At 34.2% G+C, this 27,814-nt stretch overlaps 4 protein-coding genes across 5 annotated transcripts; 1 reads left to right on the forward strand and 3 right to left on the reverse strand.

The window, feature by feature from the left end:
• The first annotated feature begins 449 nt into the window (after positions 1-449).
• Positions 450-3,809, forward strand: LOC122603674 (vacuolar protein sorting-associated protein 29). Its single transcript, XM_043776445.1, has 4 exons — positions 450-573; positions 827-1,001; positions 2,488-2,625; positions 3,317-3,809. Exons 2-4 carry the CDS (start codon positions 870-872, stop codon positions 3,611-3,613), a joined length of 567 nt encoding a protein of 188 aa, XP_043632380.1. The 5' UTR covers positions 450-573; positions 827-869; the 3' UTR covers positions 3,614-3,809.
• Positions 3,810-6,009: 2,200 nt separating this feature from the next.
• LOC122603590 (protein IQ-DOMAIN 31-like) lies at positions 6,010-10,618 on the reverse strand. Of its 2 annotated transcripts, XM_043776335.1 has the most exons (8): positions 10,559-10,618; positions 10,361-10,422; positions 9,797-9,901; positions 8,933-9,205; positions 8,003-8,203; positions 7,707-7,781; positions 6,452-7,454; positions 6,010-6,322 (listed from the first exon to the last, which is right to left on the reverse strand). In XM_043776335.1, exons 3-8 carry the CDS (start codon positions 9,869-9,871, stop codon positions 6,291-6,293), a joined length of 1,659 nt encoding a protein of 552 aa, XP_043632270.1. In that variant the 5' UTR covers positions 9,872-9,901; positions 10,361-10,422; positions 10,559-10,618; the 3' UTR covers positions 6,010-6,290. The 2 variants fall into 2 exon arrangements, with proteins under 2 accessions (XP_043632270.1, XP_043632271.1); XM_043776336.1 differs by lacking the exons at positions 10,361-10,422; positions 10,559-10,618 and adding an exon at positions 10,266-10,309.
• A 6,878-nt stretch (positions 10,619-17,496) lies between these two features.
• On the reverse strand, positions 17,497-21,057 carry LOC122603355 (ubiquitin-conjugating enzyme E2 2). Its single transcript, XM_043776031.1, has 6 exons — positions 20,908-21,057; positions 20,523-20,661; positions 20,066-20,091; positions 19,161-19,250; positions 18,689-18,777; positions 17,497-17,798 (listed from the first exon to the last, which is right to left on the reverse strand). The coding sequence occupies exons 2-6, from the start codon at positions 20,645-20,647 to the stop codon at positions 17,670-17,672; spliced, it is 459 nt and encodes a 152-aa protein (XP_043631966.1). The 5' UTR covers positions 20,648-20,661; positions 20,908-21,057; the 3' UTR covers positions 17,497-17,669.
• A 5,901-nt stretch (positions 21,058-26,958) lies between these two features.
• On the reverse strand, positions 26,959-27,814 carry LOC122606141 (protein TRACHEARY ELEMENT DIFFERENTIATION-RELATED 7A-like). Its single transcript, XM_043779102.1, has one exon. It carries the CDS (start codon positions 27,768-27,770, stop codon positions 27,111-27,113), a length of 660 nt encoding a protein of 219 aa, XP_043635037.1. The 5' UTR covers positions 27,771-27,814; the 3' UTR covers positions 26,959-27,110.

Consider the following 27,814-nt stretch of genomic DNA (forward strand, 5'->3'; position numbering starts at 1 on the left):
ATCTACCTATATTATCAAATAAATCAAATGACTTTTTTTTTCTTAAACTTTAAGCCTTTGAAAGTTAAAAAATATTGTTTCCCACTAATTTAAACATCTACACCTAATATACTTATAATACCTTTAATGAAATAAGATCTCTCAATTCTTAAAATAGATAAACTACCACCTTTAACATTAACTATTTTTATATTCAACATCATTGTCGACTCCCCCTAATGCCGCCCCAACCACCGTTACCACTACTGCCGCTACCTGTGACACCACCTCCACTAGCCGTTGCCACCATTACCATCCCAGCGTTATTGCATTGCGCATATATAAATCTAAGTTAATAAGAACTCTAATTGACTTTCTTTATAAAAAAAAAATTTATTAAAAAAATTACTCGTGCAATACAATTTGATACTAGTTATCGCTTATCACACGCGCATAGTTAACATTAAAATAATCAATTATAATTTCCAAAATCATCACCATTATATTTCCTTTTTTTCAAATTGACAGATGATGAGTTGACTGAATTCGCTTAAACTTTTCATCCGATCGTCACTAAATTCATATTAATCAAAGGTAATTCTATAAATCTCTATTTCCTTTTTCCAGTAAACTTAATTACATTATATTATCCACCTGATTTAATTAAATTTTTGTAGGGCTTACTGAAATATAGGATCTATACAGTATAATTATATGTATAATTAGGGTTTATTAAACTCCCTTTTATCAATCTGTGTGATCCAGCTGATTTTATGTATATAGTAAAAGGGTGATCCAGCTGATTTATTTGTAAAAAAGATTGAAACTTTTTGTTTTTTTTGTTTAGGGTTTACCAAAAAATCGGAGGGTTTGTAAGGAATTGAGGAAAGATGGTGTTGGTATTGGCAATAGGGGATATGCATATACCGCATAGGGCGCCTGATCTGCCTGCTAAGTTTAAATCTATGCTTGTTCCTGGCAAGATTCAACATATCATTTGCACCGGTAATCTTTGTATCAAAGTAAGTTTTTTGTTACTCGCTCGCTCACGAATACGTTGTTACATTGTATGTAGTATGTACTAGTTTGTTATGGTTACAGGACTTTATCGAAATGTGATTGGTTGTTATACGGAGTAGTGTATTGCGATAGTTTGCGTTTGTATGTTTGTTTGAACGTGTTTAGGATTGCGTATGGATTGTGTTTTGAAAGGCAAAATGTAGTTTGAAGTGTTTGGCTGTTGGGTACGTTCTAAATGTAGTTTGAAGTGTTTGGCTAGTAGGTGTGTTCTAGGTTGCTTGCAGAGAAAAACATAATTAACTTTTAAGCCGGGTGAGTTTTGCTTCTTTCTTTTAACATAATTTTTAAGTGATGAACACTTAACAAGTGTACTGCGAAACACCCTCTCTGGTCTGACTTTGTTTTGGGATAAGATCGATTAGCATTTTGGGACTTAAAAATCATTTTCTTGTTTCTAGACGCTAGTTAAGGGATCATGTGAAGGCAGTTGATTCTTTGAGTATATCACGTTAGTTAATTGTTCTATTTCAAAACAATTTGCTTGGAAATTTGTTTTTCGACAATCAATGTACATGGGGAAATGCTATAAAAAGGGAAATCAAGATGGCAATGGATAATGAACACTAGGATCGAGTTGCCAGCTAGAGTCTCTATCACCCTTTAAAATTTTCTATCAGCCCAATGTTTCGTTATTTGAAACTTTGCGAGTGTGCTGATTGTGATCATCCAAATGCCATCTGCACATTTGATATACTTCTGTAGATTTAGATAGAGACATGCTAATGAACTTGTCACAGACGTTTGCAAGTGAATGTAAAATTTTCAGATTCACTATAAAACCATGGTGGTGAAGGTCTTGATATATCTCTTTCTAGCCTTGTGTCCGGGATCATGATTGATTGTATTTTTAAGGTTGCACATCACTAAAGTGACGAAATTGTTAGTCAAGGTTACAGGGTTGCCAATTAGCATGTATTGATAATAAAATAATTGGTTTGTTATTTACCTCATGTTAATGAGTACAGTTACATATGCAAGTTCATATGCTGAGAAAATGTTCTCAGATCAGCTTGTAACACATTGCGCAAGAGTAGATGCAAAATGACTTTCTCTTGGTCTCATTTATACGAAAGCTATAAGTTTATGGTATCATTCACACCACCTGAACTAGTAATGACCTAAACAATCTCTGAGAAACACCATGGTGATTATTTCGAGATTTCTGCAAGCTTTAGGCAATAAATTTTCAGAAATCATTTAGTTCCTCGCTACCAATTCCATTGTCATTTGTAGTGTTCATAAACAATTTCGTGACTGACTTTCACCACTAATCACATCTGACATAAACTGTCACTTGATGAAAAATTTTCTAAACAAGCTTATTTTGTGTATTTGCATCTGCAGCTTTATTCTTACCTATCCTTGTATGCTTTAGATATCGTATGCTTCCTCATCACATCTTTCTGTTGGTTATGTCTTCATGAGCAGGAAGTTCATGATTATTTGAAAAGCCTATGTCCAAGTTTGCATATTACTCGAGGTGAATATGATGAAGATTCTCGCTATCCGGAGACCAAGACACTTACCATCGGTCAATTCAAGCTTGGATTGTGTCATGGTCATCAGGTTATTGATGTCACTTTGAGCTTGATCATAATCAGTTACAGATATTATGACTTTAATCAATATGTTGCAAATCTATCTAACATTGATAACATCATCCTGGTTCTGCAAGTATGTGATACCCATCCTCTTCAATCAACCTTATGGAGATGTTAGACAAATATATATATAACTGCTTTGCATAGAAAGACCAAGAATTTGGAATCTGGTTAACCATATTAACGCTTTACTTATGTGGCTCCTCATTTAAACGGTGTGATTAACTTTTCTAATGTTCATACACGCTTTGCAAACCAGCCTTCATTTTGCCTGTCAACTTAGAAAAAGACATTATTATGAGAAACTTGTGAAACTCTTGCATGATATCTTCTTGTTTTTATTCCGAAGTTTAGTGTTTATTTTTACTGTTTGTATGTGAAAGCATTTGTTAGGGAAACCTAAAATGATTTAAAAAGTTAATCACTTACAACATGCTATGACCTTTTTTAATACAAATATTAAGTATTAAAGAGGGCACGAAAAAAACCAACTCTCGCTATAATTAGCTACTATTTACTGCCTCAAATGCTCCATATTTAACTCTTCTTGATTAACTGGATCTCGTTATTTTTCTTCTAAGTTTTTCTTTTATGCACAAAAGTTACAATTTCGAAACCCTGCATATTCAGAGGCTAATTTACATCTATATACTTAGGTTGTTCCATGGGGGGATTTGGATTCTTTAGCCATGCTCCAGAGACAGTTGGATGTTGACATTCTTGTTAGCGGCCATACTCATCAGTTTAAGGCTTACAAACATGAGGCTGGTGTTGTCATAAACCCTGGTTCAGCCACTGGTGCATACAGCAGTGTCACCTATGATGTGAATCCAAGCTTTGTTCTCATGGACATTGACGGGTTACGTGTTGTTGTCTACGTTTATGAACTCATTGATGGAGAGGTAAAAGTCGACAAGATTGATTTCAAGAAAACAACCACATCCACTATATAAGGTCGCTTATAGTTATCCTTTTGTAGCTAACTTCGTTAGGCTTGCTTTATTTTATGTTTTCAGAACTGCTTTTCCATTCTGTGTATGTGATCTATTTCCTGTTCTTTTTTTTCATCTTTTTTGTTTCGTCTTTCTGTAAGGATGCTAATGTTTGAAATGATTAAACCCTCTCAGATTTGGATTTTTCTTTGGTAAATTTTATTGGGTGGTCACATTATGGTTACAAGATTTGGGTGTTTTGGTTGCGTGGTCCATCCCTATGCAACTGTAATTTCCTTGTGCTGGTTCAATGGTTGTGCAGTCCATCCCTAGTAAGGTATGATGATGTATCCAAGTATCTAACACCTTGTACTATGAGGAGGTGCCTGTTCCCTCCCTCTTTTTTTTTTTTCACTCGGAACGCCCCAGATCGCCCCCAAGGGGCGTCCCATTTCTAAAGAATTCGGCCATTTGTTTTCTTCCTCCTTTTGACCGTTTGAGAGTTTAATTTTCTTTTTTTTTAACCCTATGATATACGAGCATAGTGCTCGCGCGTTGCAGCGGTTAGAAGGCGAGGGCAACATAAAAGGGAGACGGTGGAGAAATAGGGCGGCGCGGAGGGTGATAGAAGGTTGATAAGAGCGTGTAATGATTAGAAAGAATGGGGAAAAGAGAGTATATAAGAGTTTTATGTATAAGTAAGGGTGTAAGGGTATTATGGGAATACTGAAAAAAATGCTTAATTTCCTAAAATAGATGTTCAATATGTTTTATAAGGGAGTAAAGATATAGGGGGAATGCCCTTTAAGAGAATGCCCTACACCAAGGTAATGGGGAGAATTCCCCTCAATTTTTTTTAACGTTGTGTCAGGGGACGACTAGCCGTTACATCCAATTGGGCAGACAGTCACTAGCGATCGATCCATGAAGTCAGGGAACCATAGGGGAGGGGAAACCACACCAATTTAGCCGCTACAAAAGGCACGACGCTAAATTGGGGAAAAATCTTGCTTGCTCGGATTCGAACCTTGGTCTCCCAAGGCTCAAACTTCATTGCAAGACGTGGATGTCCATTGCGCTATCAAGGCAGGGACGGGAATTCCCCCTCATGTTTTTATAGGAGGAGGGACATTTCCATGAAGGGCTACTCCTCTTAGTCTTATAAACTTGTAACAAGAAAATTACATATGAATCCGAGCCGTTGGTCCTCTGACCGGAGCTCATGATTCTGATCAATGTTTCAAACACAATTCCGGCAACAATTATCACATACAAATCTGAAATTGAAACAAGAAGCCATTAAGTTGACTTTTGAGAGAGATTTTGATTGAGAGAAGAAGAAATGATTCAATCAAAAGCTAATGATTCTCATTCAAGGTCGTTACTTTTATACAATGACTCACCTAACTTTTCTGTTCATACTACAGTTCGAACCAACTTTTTAACTGATTACTAAATGTTACAACATCAGTCCCTAAGTATTACGGAGTACATTTATTAAATGTGGCACTAACTAGAATAGCTATGTAACAATTATTGTTTTATTTATTTTGCACTAACTAGAATATATGTAACGGTATTTGAACATTTCAAAAGGGCGTCAGACTTACTTCAAAGTTCTTTATATTTTTTATTTTTAAAAATGTTTTTTATATTTTGTAGTAAAGTAATATATACACACAGAGGCGGAGCCAAGATTTACTGTTAAGGGGGCTCAACCATATTTTTTTCCCGATCATTATATACAATATAATGTAAAAAACATAACTTATTATTAAGATGTTAGTAAAATAGAATTTTATGACGATGATTTACTTTTATGGGTCCAATGTAAAGGTTTTATTTGCATTATCGCGGCTAGAAATCAAATATTTATAGGTTGGGGGTGGCTCGGTTCGAAAAAACTTTATACTAGTCGGTGTGAGCTAGCCTTGCAATAGAAATCATGGACAATTTGCGGAGGCTAAGCACCCGCCAGTCCCCTTACTGACTCCGCCCCTGTATACACATACACAAAAACACCAACATACATGTGTACCATAAACGATGGCATATATCACAGTCTAGCAGGGCACTAGCTGATCATTAAAGCTTTAAAGTTTAAACCATACATTACTTTCGGTTTTTACTTCTAGATTACAATATTACATTTTTGACACTGCTTATTATAGCACAACTAAATTGAGCTTTTTATGCAACACTAGCCTGTCGAATGTTGGTTACAGGTCAAAGGCGTACGTAAACCTTTGTGGGGAGTAATGAAAACTTTAACCGGGTAAAATAATGTTTGAGGATTCAACCCATGCTTCTGACTGTTAATAGGACACACAGTAACAACTAACAACCCCTTTTACCTTTGACCTGGTAACAAACAGCTGAATATGAAAATGGAAGTTATGTATCTCAAGCATCCCAAATAGGAAAAACACATGAATAACATCAAAACAAACTTCGGTTCATAACTATACATTCAGACACTGGCTATACCATCCCCGGAAACAAAAGAAAATGATCAAACCGGCGACATTCAGACACTGGCTATACCATCCCCGGAAACAAAAGAAAATGATCAAACCGGCGACAACAAACAACAGTTATTTCTTAATGCCTAACAATGTAGCAAAACACAATAAGAACCATATCGAAGCTGCAACAGATGGTCTCACCTCCTCCTCCAAGGATTTGCTGATCACTGCACTCACCTCCTCCATCCAGACTGTATCACTTTTTCTGAAACAATATGCATAAAAGCGATCAATTACACAAATGTATATAATCTAAGAGAAATGACCATTGACGACGACTTAAAATGGTTGCATAACAGAATAAGCAAAGAAAGCATTTCATAGATTTGCTTACCATCTCTAGGGGATATTTGGGATTTGTTAGGTTTACTCCCTCCTTTGCCATTGGCATGTAAAGGCTTCTGAACTCGTGGTGAGTGCAAGCTCGGTTTCGCAGTTGCAGATGGTAGAGATTGCCGCCTGGTGAAACCATTTTCAGCGCCTTCTTCAGCAGCTTTCGCTGCTGCTTGTGCTCTTAGCTTGGCCTTTGCTGATTCAGTGGCTGCCATGTAGCTTGGCAAGGTTGGTGTGTTCTGTGATACACTCTCATGATATTCTTGTTTTGCTGGTAAAGACTTTCTCCTCCGTGCTTTGTGGTTTTCCTTTCCATTTGACTCCACATTTGCAGGAGCTTCCTCTTCATGCTTCCCATTGGTTTCTTGGGATGGTGGTTCAATGGGAGAATGATCTTCTTGCAACACATCAAGTGGTTTATCCTCTGGAGGTTGAACCGAGAGTTCTTCTGGCTCTGGCTCAGGCTCAGACTCAGGCTTGGGGTCAGGCTGTTTATCACTCTCAGCAGATAAACCATTTACTTTCTCTGGGGGATTATTGGTTTCCTGCTCAGGAATCTCTTTGTTCATACTGGGTAAAGGTTTTTCAATGTTGGTTTCCGACTTCTCGGAAGCTGCAGAGGTGGATAGAGATATTTTTCTTAGATTGCGCTTGACTTTTTCAAGTTCATTAATAGATTGCTCTTGACCCGAGTCAGCTTGATGGTTGACTTTTCTGACAGTACGTCTAGATTTTTCGTTTTCGGATGAATTCGACAGGCTGTTGTCACCATTTGCTGCAGGAGTTCTGCGAACACTTCTTTTTGGCCTCCCTATTTCAATTTCCTCAGCTTGCATTTTAGCCTGCTTTCTTTTAGGTTTCGGATCAAGTGTCTTTTTAGGTTGGGGAAGTGGTTCCCAGAAGCAGGAAGATGACCAACGGTCAAGCCAATGTCTCACTGAATTTGGTTCATCTGATTCATACTGGAAGCTTAAGGGCATGGTAGTGTGAGATGAAGCAACAAGCTGAAATATATTACAAAGTCTCAGTTAACTGCTTAAGATGTAGAGATATATTAATGACTTTCATAGTGTCATACATGTAATGTGGCAAGTGTTTAGATTGAATTATTCTAGTGCCAGTGCTACAAAAGTTGCAATTTATAGTTGATTTGCAGCAATGATGTCAGTTGTATTATATTTAACAGTATCTATATTCGCCTTGCATAATATATGTATTGAAGTGACTCCCGGATTTACATAAGTATCTATAGATACCTTAGTGGCAAACACGTTTGTTGATAGCTTCTCTACTCTGAGGGATGCTCCAAGCAAATCTGCAGGTTTCTTATCCTAATAAAACAAATAAGAGGGGAAAAAAATGTATTAGCTGTGTCACGAAGCTCAAAAGCCTATAAGTAGCATGGTCAAGTCATGCAGAAGATGATGAACCCATGGAAAAAAGCAACATTATGTAAATTATAGATATTCCACATTGGCATAGAATTTAAAAGAAGCTCAAACCTATATTGTTGAGTGTACTACAAGAATTAAAAGAAAGGCAGTGAATTTACCAAAAATTTTCGCGGAGTGCACTTTTGAAGCGTTTGGCCACTATCAGAAAGTCTGACCCTTCGGCCGCGAACCAACGCCTGGAACTCAATCATTGCACGCATGCAACTCAAAGTAGCAACAGCCTGTCTCCTAACCAGGTGACCACGAACAAGGGCTTGAAGCCTTATGATGCCCTTGAGGGCCCAAAATGCTCTCCGGGCCTTCACATTTGGTTGATTTATGTTAGAGTAGGTATATTAATGACGCAGAGATGAAAGACAAATGAATTAGATCATGCCAAAATACATCTTCAAGACACTCACTGATCATGCCAATTTTACCCTAAAAGCCATTTGGTTGTAAAACTGTAAATGAGAATGCAGCTAAAACTTCACATAAATTGTTTAAATCATGTCGCCTTAAAAACTCCTTAAATGTACACGCACTACAAAGGTGGAGAAGGTTAGGGGGAGAGAATACAAGATGTAACTCCATAGCCTACTTAAAAAATCTATATTGTTAAAACTTGTTCAAATTTCCAGGGACCAAGTAAAAGAGAGTTAACTTGATTCATGAAATTCAGGACGACATATTAATCAATAAAAAATCCATGTAGAGAGGTTTTAGGTAAATGCACATTAACTAGATTTCTGGGCCATGACCAAAACTGACAATATAAAGAGCCAGACAATACAGAATTGCTAATGTCATAACAATGATTTCAGAGAGAGCATTATGGCCTACGATGCAACTTAAGTACTGCCTTTTTTTTTTCTCAAAACAGCTACTTCATCTATCATCAATTACTGCGTTATGCATTGGCAATTCGACAGAGTTTTAAGAAAATGGAAAAATAATTTTGCAACTAATAAAAAGCAAGAGAAATGTGCAAGACAAACAAGCAGCATTTTATGTTAACAGACACATCAAATCAAGCTCAATAACATTACCAAATAGCCTCTGAAAGCAGCCTGTGCCTTTGTTGCTGCTTGCTCTAGCCTGATTAACTCCTCGCCGCTTACAGGATTTAAATCCACAGGACTGCCTATGTGTTCAGCAGTATCAGGCATTAGGTTCACACTGGAGTTATTCTCCATTTCTGTATTCTCTCCACTTGAAGCAATGACAGGACGCACTGGGCTAGAAATAACCATAGGATCAGCACCAAAATCCCTTGTTTCTGCCTTACCAGCAACGGCTGTCTTTATTTCTGCGGTAACATCCTTCAAGAAATATCATGGTATTAGAATGAAATCATTGCTTTCTTTAAGCATTCTTCCAGCTCACCATACATAATGTCCTCTTTTCTAACCAGGGTTGGAACTAAATAAAAGGTAGAAGTATTGTAGGCTACGGGTCTGCTCAACCCGTGTAGCGTAATTTTTTCGAAAAATGTTGCCTTTTATCGGTGCTTGTCTTAAAACAAAATATGGGATACCGGTCAATGTAGTTAGCTCTAAACTTTTGAAATTTTTTCCTAATAATGAAACTCATAAAGTAGTCAAAATAAGCAAAAACTGAATGGGAAACGGAAACTGTCAAAAGTTCCAAAAACTCTTAAAAGCCGTTAAAAATAAGCAAAAACTCTTAAAAAGGCTAAAACACCATATCAATCTAGTCATTAATGTTACTTTGGGTCATTGGGTGGATACAAGGTTAATGTTAAAAATATTGTGCTACGGGTCACTTTTAATCCAGGTCTTGTCACTGTTTCTAACACTATATACCATACATCGTCCATAATCTGATATAACATAGATCATTTATAATAGCGAAACACTTAACGTGCATAAAAAATACATCCTTTTTCTTACTTTTGATAAATTAGACTTGGATGACTTCTTCCCAAAAAGCACAGTCTTGATCCACTTTCCAGGAGACTTCCCCATTATCGACCGATAGATGCACCTCTAAACTCTCTGCATGATCCGACAAATTAACGCCATTGACACACATGTAAAAAAAAAAAAGACAGCATCTTTCTACATACACTATATTAACTCTTATAAGTTATAACTTCAATTATCCTAAAAGACTTTATCAACTTAATTTAATCTTCTGTCTTTCAAAAAATAATAAAAAATTATGCCTTTAAAAAAGAAAAAACTTCAAGTACAAAAATAATAAATTAATTCCACACACTTCTAGTAGCAATTGGATCTATATCTAGTAAAAAGAGATACTGGTACTAAACAGTGAAAATAAAACAGTTACCAAAAATATACTCCATCAAGATAACAAATTTAGAGATAGCATATATATATAATTATACAATAAAATTACCTAATAATGTGAGATCTGTATAAAAATGAAATATTAGAGAGAGAGAAAAGTAACAGAAAGAAGTTAAGAGTAGTGGTTCAGATCTGAAAATGTACCTTGAAGAAGACAGAAGAGAATAATGGGGGCAGTTGAAATGAAACCTCAAAAAGTTGATGAACTGAAAGAGATAAATGAAAAAAAAGGAGGTTGTTATTAGATAGAGATCACTCACTTGATAATATATAATTTTTAGTTTAATAAAATTTGAAGAAAGAAAAAAAATATATGAGAGAGTGGAGATGGAGATGGTGTACCTTGTTGTTGAATTGGGTGTCATGCGGTTGAGGAACATGTCGTGGACCCTCTCTCTCTCACTCTCACTTGTGATATACTGTATAAAAAGTAATATATTATGTATATTTATTTATCTGTATATCAGTCGGTATATATATTCAGCTTCACTCACTCACACTACTTTTACTACTAAAGAAAAAAAGCTGAATAGAACAAAGTGGGCTTTGGGTTGCTTTTGTTTGTATTTCTATTTTCTAGTTGCTTGTAATTGAACTTGTGTTTCATTTAAAGGTTTGGGACAAGTCTAGATATATTAGTGTATATTTTAAATTTGTATTTTTTTTTTATCTTGACTATTAATACCTTGCTAGTTGGTCTTGTTAAAAATAAGAAAACACAATAAAATGGGCTTGTTTTTTATTGAAGATACAGTATAGAAATAAAACAACTTCAACCTCACTCGTCTGGACCATCTGGTTATCTACAAACATTTTAAAGTCTAAACACGAAAGAAGTAGATAACCTAACAAAAATTTTTGCTTATAGTTGACTATTTATGAAGTATTTAAAACTATTATTATAAGTTTAACAAGAAATATTTTTAGTACCTTGAATTGTACTATATATATCCTTTAAATGAGTCACATATTGTTACAAATAAATATTTAGAAATAGTAGTTATAATTTTTATAGTGTAAAAAGAATGTGGCTATAAGTTATATATATATAAATAAGTATAAAGAAATCCCAGTGCAGACCAAATTTATAAATTTAAAATAAATTTCATACATGCAACAAGATCTGATAATGGCTGGCCGTGACCTTAATTCGAAGTAAAGAAACAAGGATAGCCAAATCACTAGCTCTGGAACCAAAGTCATACTATCTTGACTTTGACTTGACTAAAGTCTTAATTGTTTGACTTTTAAGCCACTAACAGATCCTATTCCAACATCCACCAAGCCATCGAAACCATGACAGAATTGGAGCAACATATGTTTTGAGAATTCAAGAGAAGGTCACGCCATAAATGATAAATCAGTTTTGGACTGTTCTACAAATTTGTAAATTTGTGTTTTTAATTTTTTCGAAAATATGTAAAGGTAAAAATGATTAAGAGTATTTAAAGATAAAAAAAAGTATGTATAATAATGGTTATAAATAATGTAAATAAAAATATTGCAATGGTAGTAGGTTGACAATATAAGAACTTAATATACTTAAAATTCAAATTCAAATCACTAACATTCAAATTCAAATATTTTACTCCGTATATAATATTCCGTAGTTTGTCATAGATGATAGAATTTAATTTTTTTAGTGTTATTAGGGTTTCAAACTAACAACTACCCGTAGTATAGTGGTATACTGGTATTCTTTTTGGAATGGCAACTACGTAATATAGTGGTTCAATGAGTTGATAGCTTATTTTAACAATTTAAATGAGGATGTGCTATTCGGATGAAATGCTACCTAGATTTTCTTATCATTGCTTTGTGTTACGTATATGCTTGTAAATGAGCCAAAACATTTTTTTTTACCAGACGTCAATAAATAAACGCCGCTCGTACCCCAATTAGAGTATACTTAGGTTCCCGACCAAGTACTTTGAATAGCGACATCGTTGCTAAAAGTGATTGTCACGTCTGACACACTCCTGTACATCCCACGCGTTTTGACTTTTGCCAGACTATCAGCAGGATCAACAGTGACGTCCCTGCTGATAGTCATTGACACCTCAGCCTAGTCCAACTACCGCATTAACTATTTTGACTTTGACCGTACCTTCAGCCGCGGCGTCATTGCTAACAGTGGTCTCAAATATGTATTTATAAATTAATTGTCCCTTTCCATCTCATTCCTTCTTTCTCTCTTCCGATCAAAATTCTCTCCATCTGAAACAAATCACAAATTCATGGTCATCGTATAATCCAGACACTTTTCCAGCCACTTTTCAAATCAAGTCATTGTACAATACGAAAAACCCATTCGACTTTTAACAACAACTTTTTTGGCCACCATCCAGTTTCAACAGCCATGGTTTGATTTTTCTGGCCATCCCATTTTTTGATATGTATTATCCGGTCATCTCATTTTAATTGTTGTGATTTGTAATTTTAATAGGTTTATTAGTGCTATATGTTAATGTTTGTATTTTTAATAGTTGAGATTCACATAAACATTATGGATTCTCATTCAATTGTTATTCAAATATATGTTCTTCAAAAATAAAGAAAATTATAAGTTATGTCGCATTTTGATGATTATCAGTATATAAAAATCAGAAATATTTTATTAATTTTTAATCCTACTTATTTTATAGTTAAAAAGATTTTTTGTTATACATATTTAAATAAAAGTCGTTTTGCCAACCTTAATTGATCTCAATCAATCAATTAGTCATGTAGTCCACGTCGTAGTGATATAGTCATGGAAAATATGCTTTATATTGTGTTTGACATTAACCTTCGTAATGGTTAGTAATACTAGTACCTTTTTTTTCTATATTGTGCCTAGCTTCCTTGTCGTAAACTTAACATGACCGACAAATCCAAAATATGAAATCTCTTTCTAATTTCTTCGGTTAATATGATTATTACTTTATAATTATAAGTATTATTCGTGTTTATAAAAGTTAACTTGAGATACTTATTGTTGATACTTCGATTACTTGTCAAAAATTTTAAAATGATATTTATATTCCTTTATGAGTTGGCATATCTTGTATATGTAAAAGGTGTCGGTTATCTGAATTATTATCACCAAACATTAATGTTACTCCCTTAAGTCGACCATCACAAAACTGACTTCTTCATTTTTATTGTATATATAGATAGATCGATGGTGTTTAAGATTGTTTAATTTTTGTTTATTTGTTCATTTCTTAATTTTAAAAGAGTAGATAAGAAACACTAACAAAGATTGTTTAATAAATTGCATATTTGCTTATTATATATATAATGATTAAGGATTTTTCAAGCATATCCCTGCTTATTTTTTCAACAAATAAGTATTTATAAATAAATAATCTCAAACACCCGTAAGATAAGAGCATGTTTAGGGTACATATTATCTATACTATCTATACTACTTTATAATGATTATAAGTAGATGTTGAAAAGAAGATATGCGAAATGACAATAATACCCTTCTTTTATCAACATATTTAAACTCCCAATTAAAATCTACTCTCACTTCACCTTCACTTTCTGACACTCTCTCACATATACACTGAACAAACCTCTCTAAAAAATTGCAGCCACAACCACCGCAACCAACTTTCAACGTCGGAGTTACAAGACGCCTTATCAATGATATCCGTTACAACGCGCGGGTACCATGCTAGTTTAATAAAAGAAATACACACCATGTTGAAAGTTTATAATTGTCTAAAATACTTATCCTCACAAAAACAACCCTCATCTTTTCATATGCGGTCATTCACACACACGCAATCCTCTTTCAATATCTCTTTCTTTCTTTTATTTCCCACCATGAATCGCCGCTCGCTGCCGCGCGTGAAATATACATTTGATGAGTTGATTGAATAAATTCGAGTTCAATGTTACACCATGTTAATAATATCTGTTGCACCACGTGGGTACCTACTAGTCTATTCGTAAGTTTTTCCATATATATTGTGCAGCATTATTTGTAAAATTTTAAAGTAAATGAAAACGGTCCGGAATGGTTATACAAAATGCATATAATGTTATCCCTTTTATATAACACATTACACATTATACATTAACCAACCATCATTTATACATTTACCAATCATCATTGTTGGATATGATGTGGCTTATCTTTTACTCGTAAAACTTATAAATTATAAACCGATGATCTGATGTGATACTAATTTCGACTACGTAGCAACTTATCCTCTCCTTTAATGTTTGTTTCAATGAGAAAAAATACACATTTTGATTTGTTATATTGATATAATATAAAATTTTATAAAGTTTGGTATGAAGTATCAACTTAATAGCTTCAAAAGATATTTAGTATGAATGGTGGGTACATAAATATTTAAAGAATGAAGTTAGACAGCTAAAAGCTACGAGAGGTTGGCCGGTCACTATCATTTTCCCATTGATTCTTCTTAATGAGACATTGAATACCTTTTTTTTTTTTAATCATTAAATATAAAAACAATCATTTTTATTTTACGTAGAACATGTATATTCATAACGTACCACCTCTGGCTACGTACGTCTATGGTCTACTACCCCGAGGCTACGGACCATCGACCCCTGTCCGTTACTTACTCTATCTAGAATACAACGAATAATTAGGATGATGTTTACCCGAAAACGCCTAGGTTTCGTATGACACTGAGCATACGAGACAAATGTTGTTACATTATACGCCGCATCAAATAACGGTCTCCTGTGGTGTCATGTCGTCATGGGTTATGGACCAGCTTCTAGACCCTTCTTAGCTCTATATATACCTAGCCTTTAAATCTTGAATCTCATTCAAGGCATGACAAATTCACTAAAAACATACTCAAATAGCGTAATGATCATTCCTCCACACTAATCAGGAACCGCTAACAGGTTCAAACAACCGCTAATCAACAAGATTCACCTCGAATTTATGCATAATTCTTATACTTAAGCCCTGGCGCCCTGTGTAATTTTATACTTAAACATCTATATTGACTTATAACACATGATGATGATGTAGATAAGAAATTACAGTAAGACAATGGCATTTTATCACAAATTTGGAGAAAACTAACTATTAACATATCTTCGTCGTTATACAAGTAACATATCCATGCCAAACATTAATCCTAGCATATGTAAGGTAACCTATAGATGAAATTACACATGTTCTCATCTCAAATATTAAGTTTGTAACACCTTATGTGAGACATAAATATTATTGTACTTTTAGAAGGGTAAAAAAAACTACTTGTCGGCTATATATATAGGGATGGCAAAGGGATGAATATTGTCAGAGATTTTTCCCATCTCCATCCCGGTTTCCACTTGTAATCTCCATCCCCGTCCCCATCCCCGTTGGGGTATAAATTACATCCCCATACCCGTCAAGTATCGGGCATCCCCGTCAAGTATCAGGTATACCCATTTTGAGTAAACATAGATTTATTATAACATAATATAAGTAGTAAAAACATGTAATTCGACATTTTCTTTTTATATAGAAACTAATATCTATTTTAATAAAATATAACACCATAAAAATATTAAACAAAAACTCTAAACCTAATATAATTCTAATATGTTAAAAAACTTAAAAGTAATTCTAATAAATATATATAGTAATTTCGAGGAGATGTGGGATTTATTGTTTTATTCATAATGCGAATAATTGTCCATGCAGATTCCAAACTGGTGACTTAATAGTTAACTTGGAGATGACCAGAATGATCATGAATAACCCCATAAAGCCACATACATGCAAGTTCAGGAAAAAATAAAAAGAAACCACCTTCCCCAAATGTTATTGTACATTATGCAACTTATTTCTTTGTGTTCATAATTAATTGATATATAAACTAATTATAAGCAATACTGATTATAAATTAGAAAATCCCAACAACGGCAAAAAAAAAAAAAAAAAAATTGGCTATAAAAAGGAGATACAATATACAGTAACAAGCAAACCAATTCTTTTAAGTAACAAAATTAAGGTTACTAGATAGCAAACACAACCATGCACAGGAGAAAACCTGTAAAGACAATATGTGTCAACCAGACCCAGATATCACGCAGAGTTGGTATGAGGCACTCTGTCTTCGGCGACCTTATCAGCCTTGTTTGACAAGAGCACTCGATCTACTAAGCTCAGCCCATAACATGACTAGACTAGCAAAGAAATGCAAATCTGAACTCACTATTTTCATCGCAAACCAGTGATAATAGCCAAAACCTGGTTTACCACTAGCCAAAGCACCTACATTCCTATTTAACGTCCACCAGCAAAAGATCAGCAATATCATATCAAGAAACTGAGGACATAATCGCGGAGAAATTCAACAAGGAATGGACACTTTGGGAAGAAAACCTTAATCCAACATCCGCTTCTAAGTTTAGTGAGATATAAAGGTAACTGCAGTATTCTTGAAAATTTTGATTTATTTCCAACTTCCCAAATATGTGTATCATACTGAGAAGAAAAACATAACATAGATATTTACACTAGCTAATTTAGCTTCCTGTCCACAAAACATACAAGACTATCAAACTACGAGGAGTAACCCACTACAGCCCCAACTCAAATATGTGTATCATACTGAGAAGAAAAACATAACATAGATATTTACACTAGCTAATTTAGCTTCCTGTCCACAAAACATACAAGACTATCAAACTATGAGGAGTAACCCACTACAGCCCCAACTCCAATCCATGCCCCCCAAATCAGATAAATTGTGCATTGGATGAAAAGAGAGTTTTTTAGATTCCCTATCAGACCTGCAAAAAGACTTTAACTCAGTTGGTTCACATAATGGAGTGATCCTCAAGAATGTCAATGTCTAGTTGGTAAATTTCCCAGCAGAAGCTGCCAACAAGGAGGGCAACGAGGGTGTAGCTTAGAGCTTCCAAAGCAAGTAAAAACAGAATTACCAAGGAAAGTATGATTTATTAAATGTATTATCAATGTACTAAACTATTTACACTTTAAATATGTGCAGCATATTCATACTCGATACTCGGTGATTAAACCACATGCTTTTGCTAATATCATGACTAAATTAAACATCGAGTCAAACGTTGCAATCAACCCGTGCGTAAACAAAACGACAGGTTATATGTTATGGTAAATACTTGAAATCTTAACTTAGAACACTTTTGATAAGTAATCATATAATACAAAGTTAATATTTTGTGTACGCAGATAGTCTTGAGGCCCATTAATAGTAGAGGACAATTACGCATACATGAATCTAACAAGCAAAGAAGTGGGAAGCAGATGAAAGGCAATAGAAGCTTAAGATCCCTACAATTTTTATAACAAACATAGTTTCAGAAAACATTCATTATTGCTGTATCAGTAGTTCTCAAACACGAATATTACAGAGATACAGACAGACCACCCTACCAGGAGGAGACACATGGGCTTTCCCAACCGAGCGCCGCCCAGCAATCATATGAATTCTTAGTCAGCTGTCCAGCTCTGCTCAACCACTTCTCGCACTTTTCTGTTATACTCGCGCTTGTTCTCACTGAACAGCCGTGCAGCTTCTGAGTTGGCTGGTGAGTTTGGATTTGGATCACAGAGCAATGACTACAATGAGAAAACAAAAACATCAACAAGAAGCTTCCGCGAGCTATATACAAAAGTTATTATATTTCACAAGACAATTGCAAACTGATACGAACCCATCCCATAATAGGCTCGCATCAAGCCATAAGCTAAGTGTAGAACTCGCTCCCAAAAGCTAGCTCAAAGGAGGAGGAGACACCTAGGCTTATAAACCACCAACCAATCCCATACTTGGCCGATGTGGGATTATAACACAAACTTATATTATACTTTTATCATATATGAATTTATGCAAACTTACAATTAGACAAACAACATTTATACTCTTATAGGCCAGAAATGAAACATGTCTTCCAGGCTTCCAGCACAGGTCATTGCTCAAAGTTTTTATTAGATTTTTAAAAAAAGTGCTACTACTTCCTGTTGTTTTAACAAAACTATGTGCCTAAGATCAGCAGCCTCACCAAAATCCAAAAAAAAGTGAGCTAAGCTTGCCTTCATAAAAAATAGCTAAAAGGAATATTCAAAAAGATCAAATGAGCTTTCTTTTTTCTTAGATACCAATGCGCTTTTCTTATATACGATTTCTCATCAAACAATGAACCATTTTCCTTAACAAATAGACCATGAATATAAGATAAGGGAACAGATAGCATTCACAAATGGTTGAAATTAGAGGGGAGGGGGGGGGGGGGGGGGGGGGGGGTTGGTCATTCAGAAAGCTTGTAAGAATCATATGATTCTTCTAAAAGCCATTCAATTTCTCTGTCAACCAAATCTTGATTATCAATGGCCGAAAGGACAACTCACGCTACCAAATATTGTACAGTAATATTGTCACATAAACATGAAGGGACATGTGTCAAAACAATAAGATCGTAAAACGTCACATATGCTACAGCTAAAGTCACCTGAATTGATGTCAGAATAGCAGCAACATCATAAATGGGACTCCACTGATTTTGAAGGATGTCCAGGCATATGCTTCCATCTGCATAAACTGATACACGACAGCAAAAACACATAAATAAGACTTATAAGTAGAAAAACTATCTAAGAAAAGTGCTTAAAGAAACCATTTGATAAACCACATAACACGGAAGGGTGTTCTTAGGCACCAAAACCCCTCAGCATTATGGCTTTATATGTGTGTGTGTGTGTGTTGAGCATGGGACTTTCAAAAATGCCCCCCCAAAAAAATGTGTATCAAGGCATATGCCACTTCCCAAACATAACGTAACATTCAACTTCCTGATTGGCGATTAGGATCATGAAGGTTACTGTTCTTTACGACAAATCATAAAGCTAAAAAAAAACTAAAGACTCAGAGTTGCCACCACATGCCCCACATAATAAAACAGATGATTGATGATGGACACTTACTGTTGGGATGAAACATTCGGGAAATAAAACGCACTGTTGGTGGCTTGTTTGGATAATCTTCTGAAAACTGAAGAGTCAGCTTGAACGTACCTGAGATTGCCAGGAACATTGTAGATGTCAAGGATTACAGCAACGAAAATTTCAAGGATTAAAGATGGTACTCAGAAACACAATACCACAACTGTCAAATATATAAACAACACCTAGATACCCTATCAAACATCACACAACTGATCAGGATCGCAAAACGTTCAGAAGAGATACAAATGCAAAAATAACCGATTAGAATATATGGAGAACCGCTTGCTTCAAAGATAAATTAAACACAGTAATCTACTACATTCTTTTATGTTGATGTCTACATGTTAACTAAGAGATGAAACAAGAGTACTTGTTTGTTCCCATCGCATATAGGTAATGAAAAGATGTAGTTGGAAAGCATTCGGACTAGATGTGCTCATGTGCAAGGTAATCAGTAATGTTCTAGAGGATACCTAACTACCTATACACAAACGTGTACTCTGTAGTCTATATATTTCAACACCTACTCTTTCATGATGTGTATGCCACACATAGCCGTAAACCTATGTAGTTCATATAAATCAAATACTAGTACAAAAAATACTTTTCAATCTGCGTAGAATATAACATAAATTCCTGTAGGCAGGGTTTTAACATAGTAAGCATAGGAAACTTAACCCCGTCTAAGTTTACACTTTTTCGTTTTTACACATTGATGCGCCCACCGTTACTCTTGGATGGTTCATGGTTGACGCACTTACTTCAGATACATCAAAGATTAAAAACCAGGTGCATCATCCTTCCTACACTTCCTACGTTAAAAACCTCACCCAACGGCCTACACACACATATACATACTATACACTGTCAAACAATTCACTCACCTCCATCCCAAGGGGTGTCATCCGGCCTGCAATACAAATAATAACGATCAGCAAAAGCGTTATTCTGTCTTAAGCATAAACATCATCCTAAAGGTGCGTTTAGTTGCAAAAAATTCTCTAACATTGGTACTTTTTACATCTAAAAACTACAGAAGATTTTGAAACTACATTCATTTGTTTTCAATTATCAGCTTAGAAAACAAGTCGAGTTCCAAAAATTTGGTTACAAAAACTTAGTTACGAACCCGAAAAGTAGTTAGTTACAAAACCGAAAAAGTAGTTTCAGCTTTTCCACAAAAGATCCCTTATATGTTCACTCAAACCACGTATTCTACTATTCCGGGTTTCCTTTAAAACGAAAACCTTATTGGAAAGTTACTACTTTCTGCAACTAAACACACCCTAAGCTACTATTCCGTAGTATACACAATAAAGGTACAAACTTTATATAACCTACCCAAAAATAACAGCATTCCAGAGCATAATATTGTTATCATAAGGAGCACCACTAATTCCAGCAGGTGGGTCTTGCTGCAACCTCTTAAAATCCCTCATTAATCTCTTTCTTGCAGGCGTTGACATCTTTTTGGTCAACCCTTTTCATCCACAACCAATAAAAACAATTCAATTTTTACAATTACAATATAGTCATAACAATAAAAGACATGTACTTTAAACCCTAGATCTATAAAATCAAGAAAATATTAGACTAAAATTAACAAATTAATACGATCTATGTGATAATTAAACATGGGGTTTCGTTAAATTGTTAATTTGGGTGAGTATTAATGTAAATAAATAGATTAGAATTGATATAGATAGATAAAGGAGATAGAGATTACTTGTGTTGACGGTAGTTGATCGGAGAAAGATGATCGCCGACGGTGGTGGTGACCGCCGTATAAAAATAAAGCAAGTATGGATCGATCCCAAAGAGGGGAAGAAAAGGGTGGTGGGGTTAAATAATAACGCGTGATATGTAAGCTGGTGGTATTGCTAGTGGGTGACTCTTTGTTTTGTTTTTGTCCCTATCTTCTATACCTATATTTATTAGGAAAAAAAAATTACGACTACCGATAAAACTAGATCTATACCCGGTCGTTGACCGGGTTAGAAACTATATATATATATGTTAGAAACTATAGATGCAAGTTATTTTATGACCACTTATTTTATGACCAATCTTAAGACATGTGTTTTTTTGTAACTTACACACTACCATGATCATCTCCGACCACCATGATTTTTCGACCATCGCGTCGCCGAAAAATCATGTATAAGTTAACTTACACATAATTTTCCGGTGGGCCCGTCACCGGGAAGTCTTAATGTTTTTCAAAAAAAGTCTTGTATATCGTAGTAGATGATAATGGTGGTGTATAAGTTACGAAAAACACATTCCCTAAATGGTCTTAAATTAAGAGGTGGTCCTAAAATAACCCACCCCAAAAACTATATATATATATATATATTTAAGAGTACATGAAACGTGTTGAACTTCATATAAAAAAATAAAATAAATCAACAAAAGTGTAAATATCCAACTTTTATTAGTAAAAGGCATAACATATATCTAATAGGATAATGACGGGTTGAATTTTGTTGCATTGTCGGGTGTCGGGTTTTGTACGGATCTGGTCGGGTTTTGACCCATGCTCATGCCTAACAACGCTATCGCCACCGCTGCCATCCGTCACGACACCATCGCTACCACCCGTCACCTATGCTGTATTGCACGGGTACCCTTTTAGTATAATAATAACAATGCATATATGACTTAAACTATTTTTACTTTTGATTTGAAATTTATAAGTTTAAAACCTCATTTTATGAAGCCTTTCTTTCTTTTTATATGTCTCAACCGATAATCCCACGCAACAAAACTAATTTACACTTGACACAAAGATTTTTAGATGAAAATTACTTTACGCTGCTTTAAATTCTTTCCTTTTTACTAGTTCTTCAAGTCTAACACCATTTTAATTTCGTTAGCTATGTAAAATATTTAAATTTAAATTAAAAAATTAAATACATGTCGTAATTAGAAAATATATTTATATAACATTAAAAAATTACCTTATTTACCAAAAGTTTGACTTTTAATTTTAAAGGCTATGATTGTTTTGTGTATTATTTTAGATAGCTTAAGAGAAAAAATTTATCTATGGAACTAAGGTGCATAGACATTTACCCTAAATGGATATCGAAGCTTGAATGTATATATATATATTTTTTTTTCTCATTATAGCATGACCGACTGGTTACCAAGTAATTTAAAAGTTTTTTAACCAAAAATAATAATTTATTGTCGGTTTAATATAGGGTTTAGTGCGCCGGAATGCAACTAACTATGCCCAGAAAGTTATAGTGTGCAAGAACTAACGTTTTTTTATTGTATGCCTAAACTTAATAAAAAAGTTTAAATCATGTATCTTTTTGTGACCGACCAATCAAAACCTTACACGTGGCATGTTCAATTTATTTTTTTTCACGTGATAGCTTATATGGGATGCCACGCATACACATTGCATGATTTGAATATTTTTACTAAGTTTATGCATACAATAAAAAAACGTTAGTTCGTGCACGCTATAAAGTTTTGGGCATAGTTTGTTTCATTTTCGCGTACTAAATCCTTTAATATATTATATAAACATATGGTTCCCATAACAGAAAAGAAAAAATAAATTATCTTCAACTTTGTATATTTTTTTATAATATAATATATATAGTCAGTTTAGAGTTGTGATATCTAGACGCGGTAACCCATCAACTTGATATTTTGGGTCGGTTTGACCTTTTGGGTCAGTAAGTTAACCCGTCAACCCAAAAATATTTAAATTTTATACAATGTTGATAGTACATCGACCCATTAACTCATTTGATCTAACAACCTACAATCCATTTGACTTAAACTTAAAGAGCAAACCTCACTTTTTACACATTGGATGACCAAATAAAAAAAGTTTACATGGGTATCACACATTCGACCGGTCAACCCACATTACTCAAAACAATTCATTTGATCCAAAACCAACCAATTTGACATGTCAACGAAAAATAACTCATTTGACCTAAAACAACTCGTTTGACATATCAACCCATGTATTAATCGAGACGATTGGGTCGACTCAACTTTGGTTCGGGTCAGAAACTTTTCAACGTGTCAACCCGATCCTAATAGAACTTATTTATAGGTCTAGGTAAAATATTATACATAAAAATAACTGTATCAGATATATAATATATAAAATTTCAACTATCATACTTTATTGCATCTTATCGATAGCAAAAGGCTATAGTTATCAAACTATTATTATTATTATTATTATTATTATTATTATTATATATTAATGAACTAATGCTAATTTATAAACTAAAATTTAAAACTTAATTTTTATTTTTTATAATAAATAAAAAAAGTTAAAAGAAATTTTATTAGATAGTGATATAACTACACCAACTTCATAATTAATCGTTTGTTGTTTCGGGGGATTTTGTTATTTTCATTTTTGTACATGGATAAAATTGAAGTTTTATGTATATATAAATTTGGTTGAAAATAGATGCATACAACATGAAGACTTTGCATGCTTTTTACGAAGACAGCAAGTGTAGAAATTGACTAATTGTTATGTTACCATTAATATAAACTATAAATTAAATAAAATAAATTAGTTACCATGTTTAAAAAAAAAGTTTGACTTTAATTTTAATGGTTAAGATTAATTTAACTTTGAATTTCAATGATCAAGATTAAATGATAAATTTATTTTTTTCTCTTTGTAGTGGTAGCCATATATATATAATTAAAAAATCTCATACGAGTATATGATACGAATAATAATTTGCAGAATCCTCTGATACTGTTTAACCTTCATTTAAACAAACTTAAATCGTTGGATTAAAATCAATAGTCAAGATTCAAAATAGAAATTATAATCCCAATTATTGATTTTAGTTAAATGATTAAAGTTGCTCCAACTTTACCTATAAAGTTGACACAACTTTAAAGGATCTCTATCCATGATAATTACTATAGCATTTGAACTTTTATATTTGTGCCCAATAATGATGTTTCTTAAAAAATTCGTATTAGACCACTTTCTATCCATGACATCATGCTCGTCAAAAAATTTCGTCCATCTCATAATGATTGACACTATCTGGTCATTTGATCGTCGTGTCTTTACTTGGCTTCTTTTAGAAATTGTTTGACGAGATTTTAGTGGGACCATTCAAGTGTACGTGTGAAGAGTTTTATATATATTTTATTTTTTTTGTGATGAGGAGAGAAAATGTATGTGTGGTTTTGTAATTTTTTTATATGGAGATGAGGTGAGGATGAGCGTAGGGAAGGGTGTTTTTGGGCGTGTCTTCATCTTTTGGAGAGTGGAAACTGATGTACAAACAAAACGATGTGAAGACAAATTATGATAGAAGAGGAGGCCTTAATGATAGGTTAAGGGTGAAAAAAGAAAGAAAACTAAAGATAAACTTGAAGTGTTTTTATTAGTAAAAGTAATGGTCTTGATCATATTTAAAATTTAGTTGATTGATGTTAATTCACGAAGTTCAAGAGATTTTGCATAACCGTATAGCATTTATGCTTTATAATATCATATACATATACAAATATTTTCTATATCTATAGTTTTCACTACAAAAAAGCACTTTAACTAGAGGTGTTCTGGTCGGGTATTGGGAAATAGAGTTATTCGGTTTGGGTTATTCAGATTTTTAAGAATTAATAAACCACCCAATCCATATATGTGACCACCCAAATAAAGTTTGGGTTATTTGATTGGGTTTCAGATTACCTAGATAAAAAATACTTTTAAAATTAATTTAGTATATTTGAGTAATCATGCAACCCAAATGCCAATGTACACCATCTATATCTATACCTCATTATGATACAAACTTGATCAAATTTTGAAGATTTTAAGCATTTTTTTCAATATTCTCATAATTCCCATATATACCTTTTCTAAAATACATACCCTTCTTGCCTTTCCTGACTTCGTCTCTCGCTCCTCATTTCAACACCCACGACCCAACACACCAAGAACACAAACCCTAACCCCAACCCATTCTTCCCCAAACCCTCTTCAATCACCGTTGCGACGTTGCCAACAACCACCAACCATCGTCGTCGTTTTACAACCTCTTTTAGAAATTAAAAATTCTGGTAAGTATTATAATTATAAAGGTTCAATTAGTATAATAATACATATTTGTAACTGAAATATAATAAATTTATAGTTTGGTAATAATGATAGGATACAATAATAATAATACATCGACGGGTGAAAAATTCCAGATTGGATTGGGGTGAATGAACTCAAATATTTGAATTTTAAATCACATACCATCGATGGACGACAATGACGGTGGATTAAATGGACGACGACGACAGTCGCAGGTATAGTGGTGGGGATGGTGGCCGAGGCTTTGAAGAGAGGGAGAGAGATATGGTGGTTGCGGTGGATTGAGAGCGTAAATTTTGTGAATGTGAGTCAATCGTTTGAATGAAATATTAGTTAAGGTTATTTAAGGGTATAGATATTTTGGATAGAAAATGCTGAATAATTTTTTATTATAATGGAATATAAAAATATAAATATAGATATAAATTTTTGACATTTAAAACATTTGTAATCTTTTGTTTTCATATAGAGTTTGACCCTTTTTATTACAAATATTAAGTTATTTTGACCCATTTTAATAATAAAATTATTTTTTAAACCCGTACATAACTGACATATATACAACAAAAATTAATGTTATTTAGATATCTTATCTATACTACTATATAAAAATTATACCCCTATGTTGAAAAGTTAACATTTTTGGGACATGCGAAATTACCATTTTACCTTTAATGAATTAATTTATACAATCATTATATTGTCTTTTAAAGAATATCAACTACTCTTATAAATCAATATCTTTATATCAAATACACACACCACTTAACGTATTTGTCGCCACCAACGGTCGCCGTCACCGTCACCATCTATCAATGCCACTACATTATTGTCACTGTCATCGCCGCCGCATTGCGTGGGTACCATGCTCGTTTTCACTAAAATATTTAAGTTCAACATCTCTATATATGGGCCCAACTTTTTCTTTGCGAGCTCTATCCTAGTTTCTTAATCCTAGCATTCGCATTAAAAAAGAAAACAAAAAAAATCAAATAAAAGAAAATTGTAATGAAATTGAAAACAAGAATACGAGTATTTAAAATAGTCCAACAATGATTTAATACGAGTATTTAATTGTTTTATTCATTTCTTCTTTTCTTTTTCGCCTTAATTTTTTTTCCTATTATTACTATTTATGATAGTTATTATAAGAATTATTATTATTTGTAGGCATATTTTTAGATTATATCTGAGCTTGAATTGGGGTGTATGTTAGGCCAGGGGCCTTATAATTGAGTAGTGTGGGATGTTTGTTTGTTTGATCGGATTTAACTCGGTTTATATTTTGTAATTAGGATTTGGACAAGTACAAAGAGGAGTTGGAGCGTCTATCATATGACTTGGGGGCTCTTTTTGTTATCCTTTTCTATGGTACTAATAATTAACAAAAAACAACTTATGTTATCTGATTAGTGTGGTTTTATGCATATCATTGGGCGATTCTGGGTAGTTTTTTTTTTTATAAACGTTATTTTGACATGAAAACTCTAGATGATCGTCTATGCAACCGTTCTGGTAAACATGTTATGGAACCATCCCATTCAGAAGTTATATGACTCGGAATCGGAAGCCTCCCTTTACTGAATTAGTCTCGTCATAACTTCATTTGTAAACAATCAAACACACGACTTGTGAATATATGGATCAGTTAGCATAGTTCTTTGAATGCCATGAAACACACAATTAGTTAACTATTTTCGCTTAGAAAATAAAGTTAATACAAATTGATATACATCAGGAAATAATCAAACAATGAAAAAATTGCATAACAATATTAACTTTTTTATTTATTTTACCAATTTGTTGTGAATTAGAAGCCCGTGCCACCGTAGACACTAGACCTTGTGCCCATGGTGGAGCTGGCCAGAACTAGAGGATGATGGTCCTCCTGCATCAACCAGACCAGCAATGTAGTTTTCACTATGCAAGCCTTTTCTGAAATCCTCAACTTCACTTTTCTTGATATCTTCTTCAATGTGTATATCGTCTTCAACTGAAAGAACCACAGTTTCCCCATGTGGTCCTTGTACGATATTCTCAGTGACCTTTTTATGTTCGTCAATATGGACATTTTCGGCTTTTCTAACAACCTTCTTCTTTTTCTTGAGGAAACACCACAATGCCGCTAACATGAATGCCAAGAAAAATAGACCACCACATGAGACAAACACCACTATGATCACTGTGTTGTGGTGCCCTGGTGGAGATGGAGGTGGTGGAGGGATAGTATGAGGCGGGGGAGGTGGTAAAATATGTGGAGGGTGTGGTGGTGGGACAGCATGTGGCGGAGGTGGGACGACATGTGGAGGTGGCGGGACTACATGTGGTGGAGGTGGTGAGATGGAATGTGGAGGTGGTGGGATGACATGTGGCGGTGGTGGGACGACGTGTGGAGGTGGCGGTGACATAAAATGAGCAGGAGACGGTGGTGTTGTGGAGGGCGAGGGCGGTGGAGGAAAATGGGGGAAGAAGTATTGAGATTGAAAAGAAGCCATTTATTGTTACTTCTAATATGTCAAAGAGAAGATTGTTGACTGAA

The sequence above is a fragment of the Erigeron canadensis genome, chromosome 6 (assembly GCF_010389155.1).
Source record: "Erigeron canadensis isolate Cc75 chromosome 6, C_canadensis_v1, whole genome shotgun sequence".
Taxonomy (NCBI): domain Eukaryota; kingdom Viridiplantae; phylum Streptophyta; class Magnoliopsida; order Asterales; family Asteraceae; genus Erigeron; species Erigeron canadensis.

Bases quoted from the DNA above. Each gene is read 5' to 3' on its own strand.
- LOC122603674 (XM_043776445.1), top strand. From the start codon at position 870: ATGGTGTTGGTATTGGCAATAGGGGATATGCATATACCGCATAGGGCG. The intron at 1,002-2,487 runs GTAAGTTTTTTG...CTTCATGAGCAG, and splicing joins CCGGTAATCTTTGTATCAAA to GAAGTTCATGATTATTTGAA. The intron at 2,626-3,316 runs GTTATTGATGTC...CTATATACTTAG, and splicing joins GATTGTGTCATGGTCATCAG to GTTGTTCCATGGGGGGATTT.
- LOC122603355 (XM_043776031.1), bottom strand. From the start codon at position 20,647: ATGTCAACGCCTGCAAGAAAGAGATTAATGAGGGATTTTAAGAGGTTG. The intron at 20,092-20,522 runs GTAGGTTATATA...TTTGTATTGCAG, and splicing joins TGGAATGCTGTTATTTTTGG to GCCGGATGACACCCCTTGGG. The intron at 19,251-20,065 runs GTGAGTGAATTG...TGGCAATCTCAG, and splicing joins TGACACCCCTTGGGATGGAG to GTACGTTCAAGCTGACTCTT.
- LOC122603590 (XM_043776335.1), bottom strand. From the start codon at position 9,871: ATGGGGAAGTCTCCTGGAAAGTGGATCAAGACTGTGCTTTTTGGGAAG. The intron at 9,206-9,796 runs GTAAGAAAAAGG...TATTTCTTGAAG, and splicing joins CCAAGTCTAATTTATCAAAA to GATGTTACCGCAGAAATAAA. The intron at 6,323-6,451 runs GTAAGCAAATCT...ATATTGTTTCAG, and splicing joins CCAAATATCCCCTAGAGATG to AAAAAGTGATACAGTCTGGA.
- LOC122606141 (XM_043779102.1), bottom strand. From the start codon at position 27,770: ATGGCTTCTTTTCAATCTCAATACTTCTTCCCCCATTTTCCTCCACCG.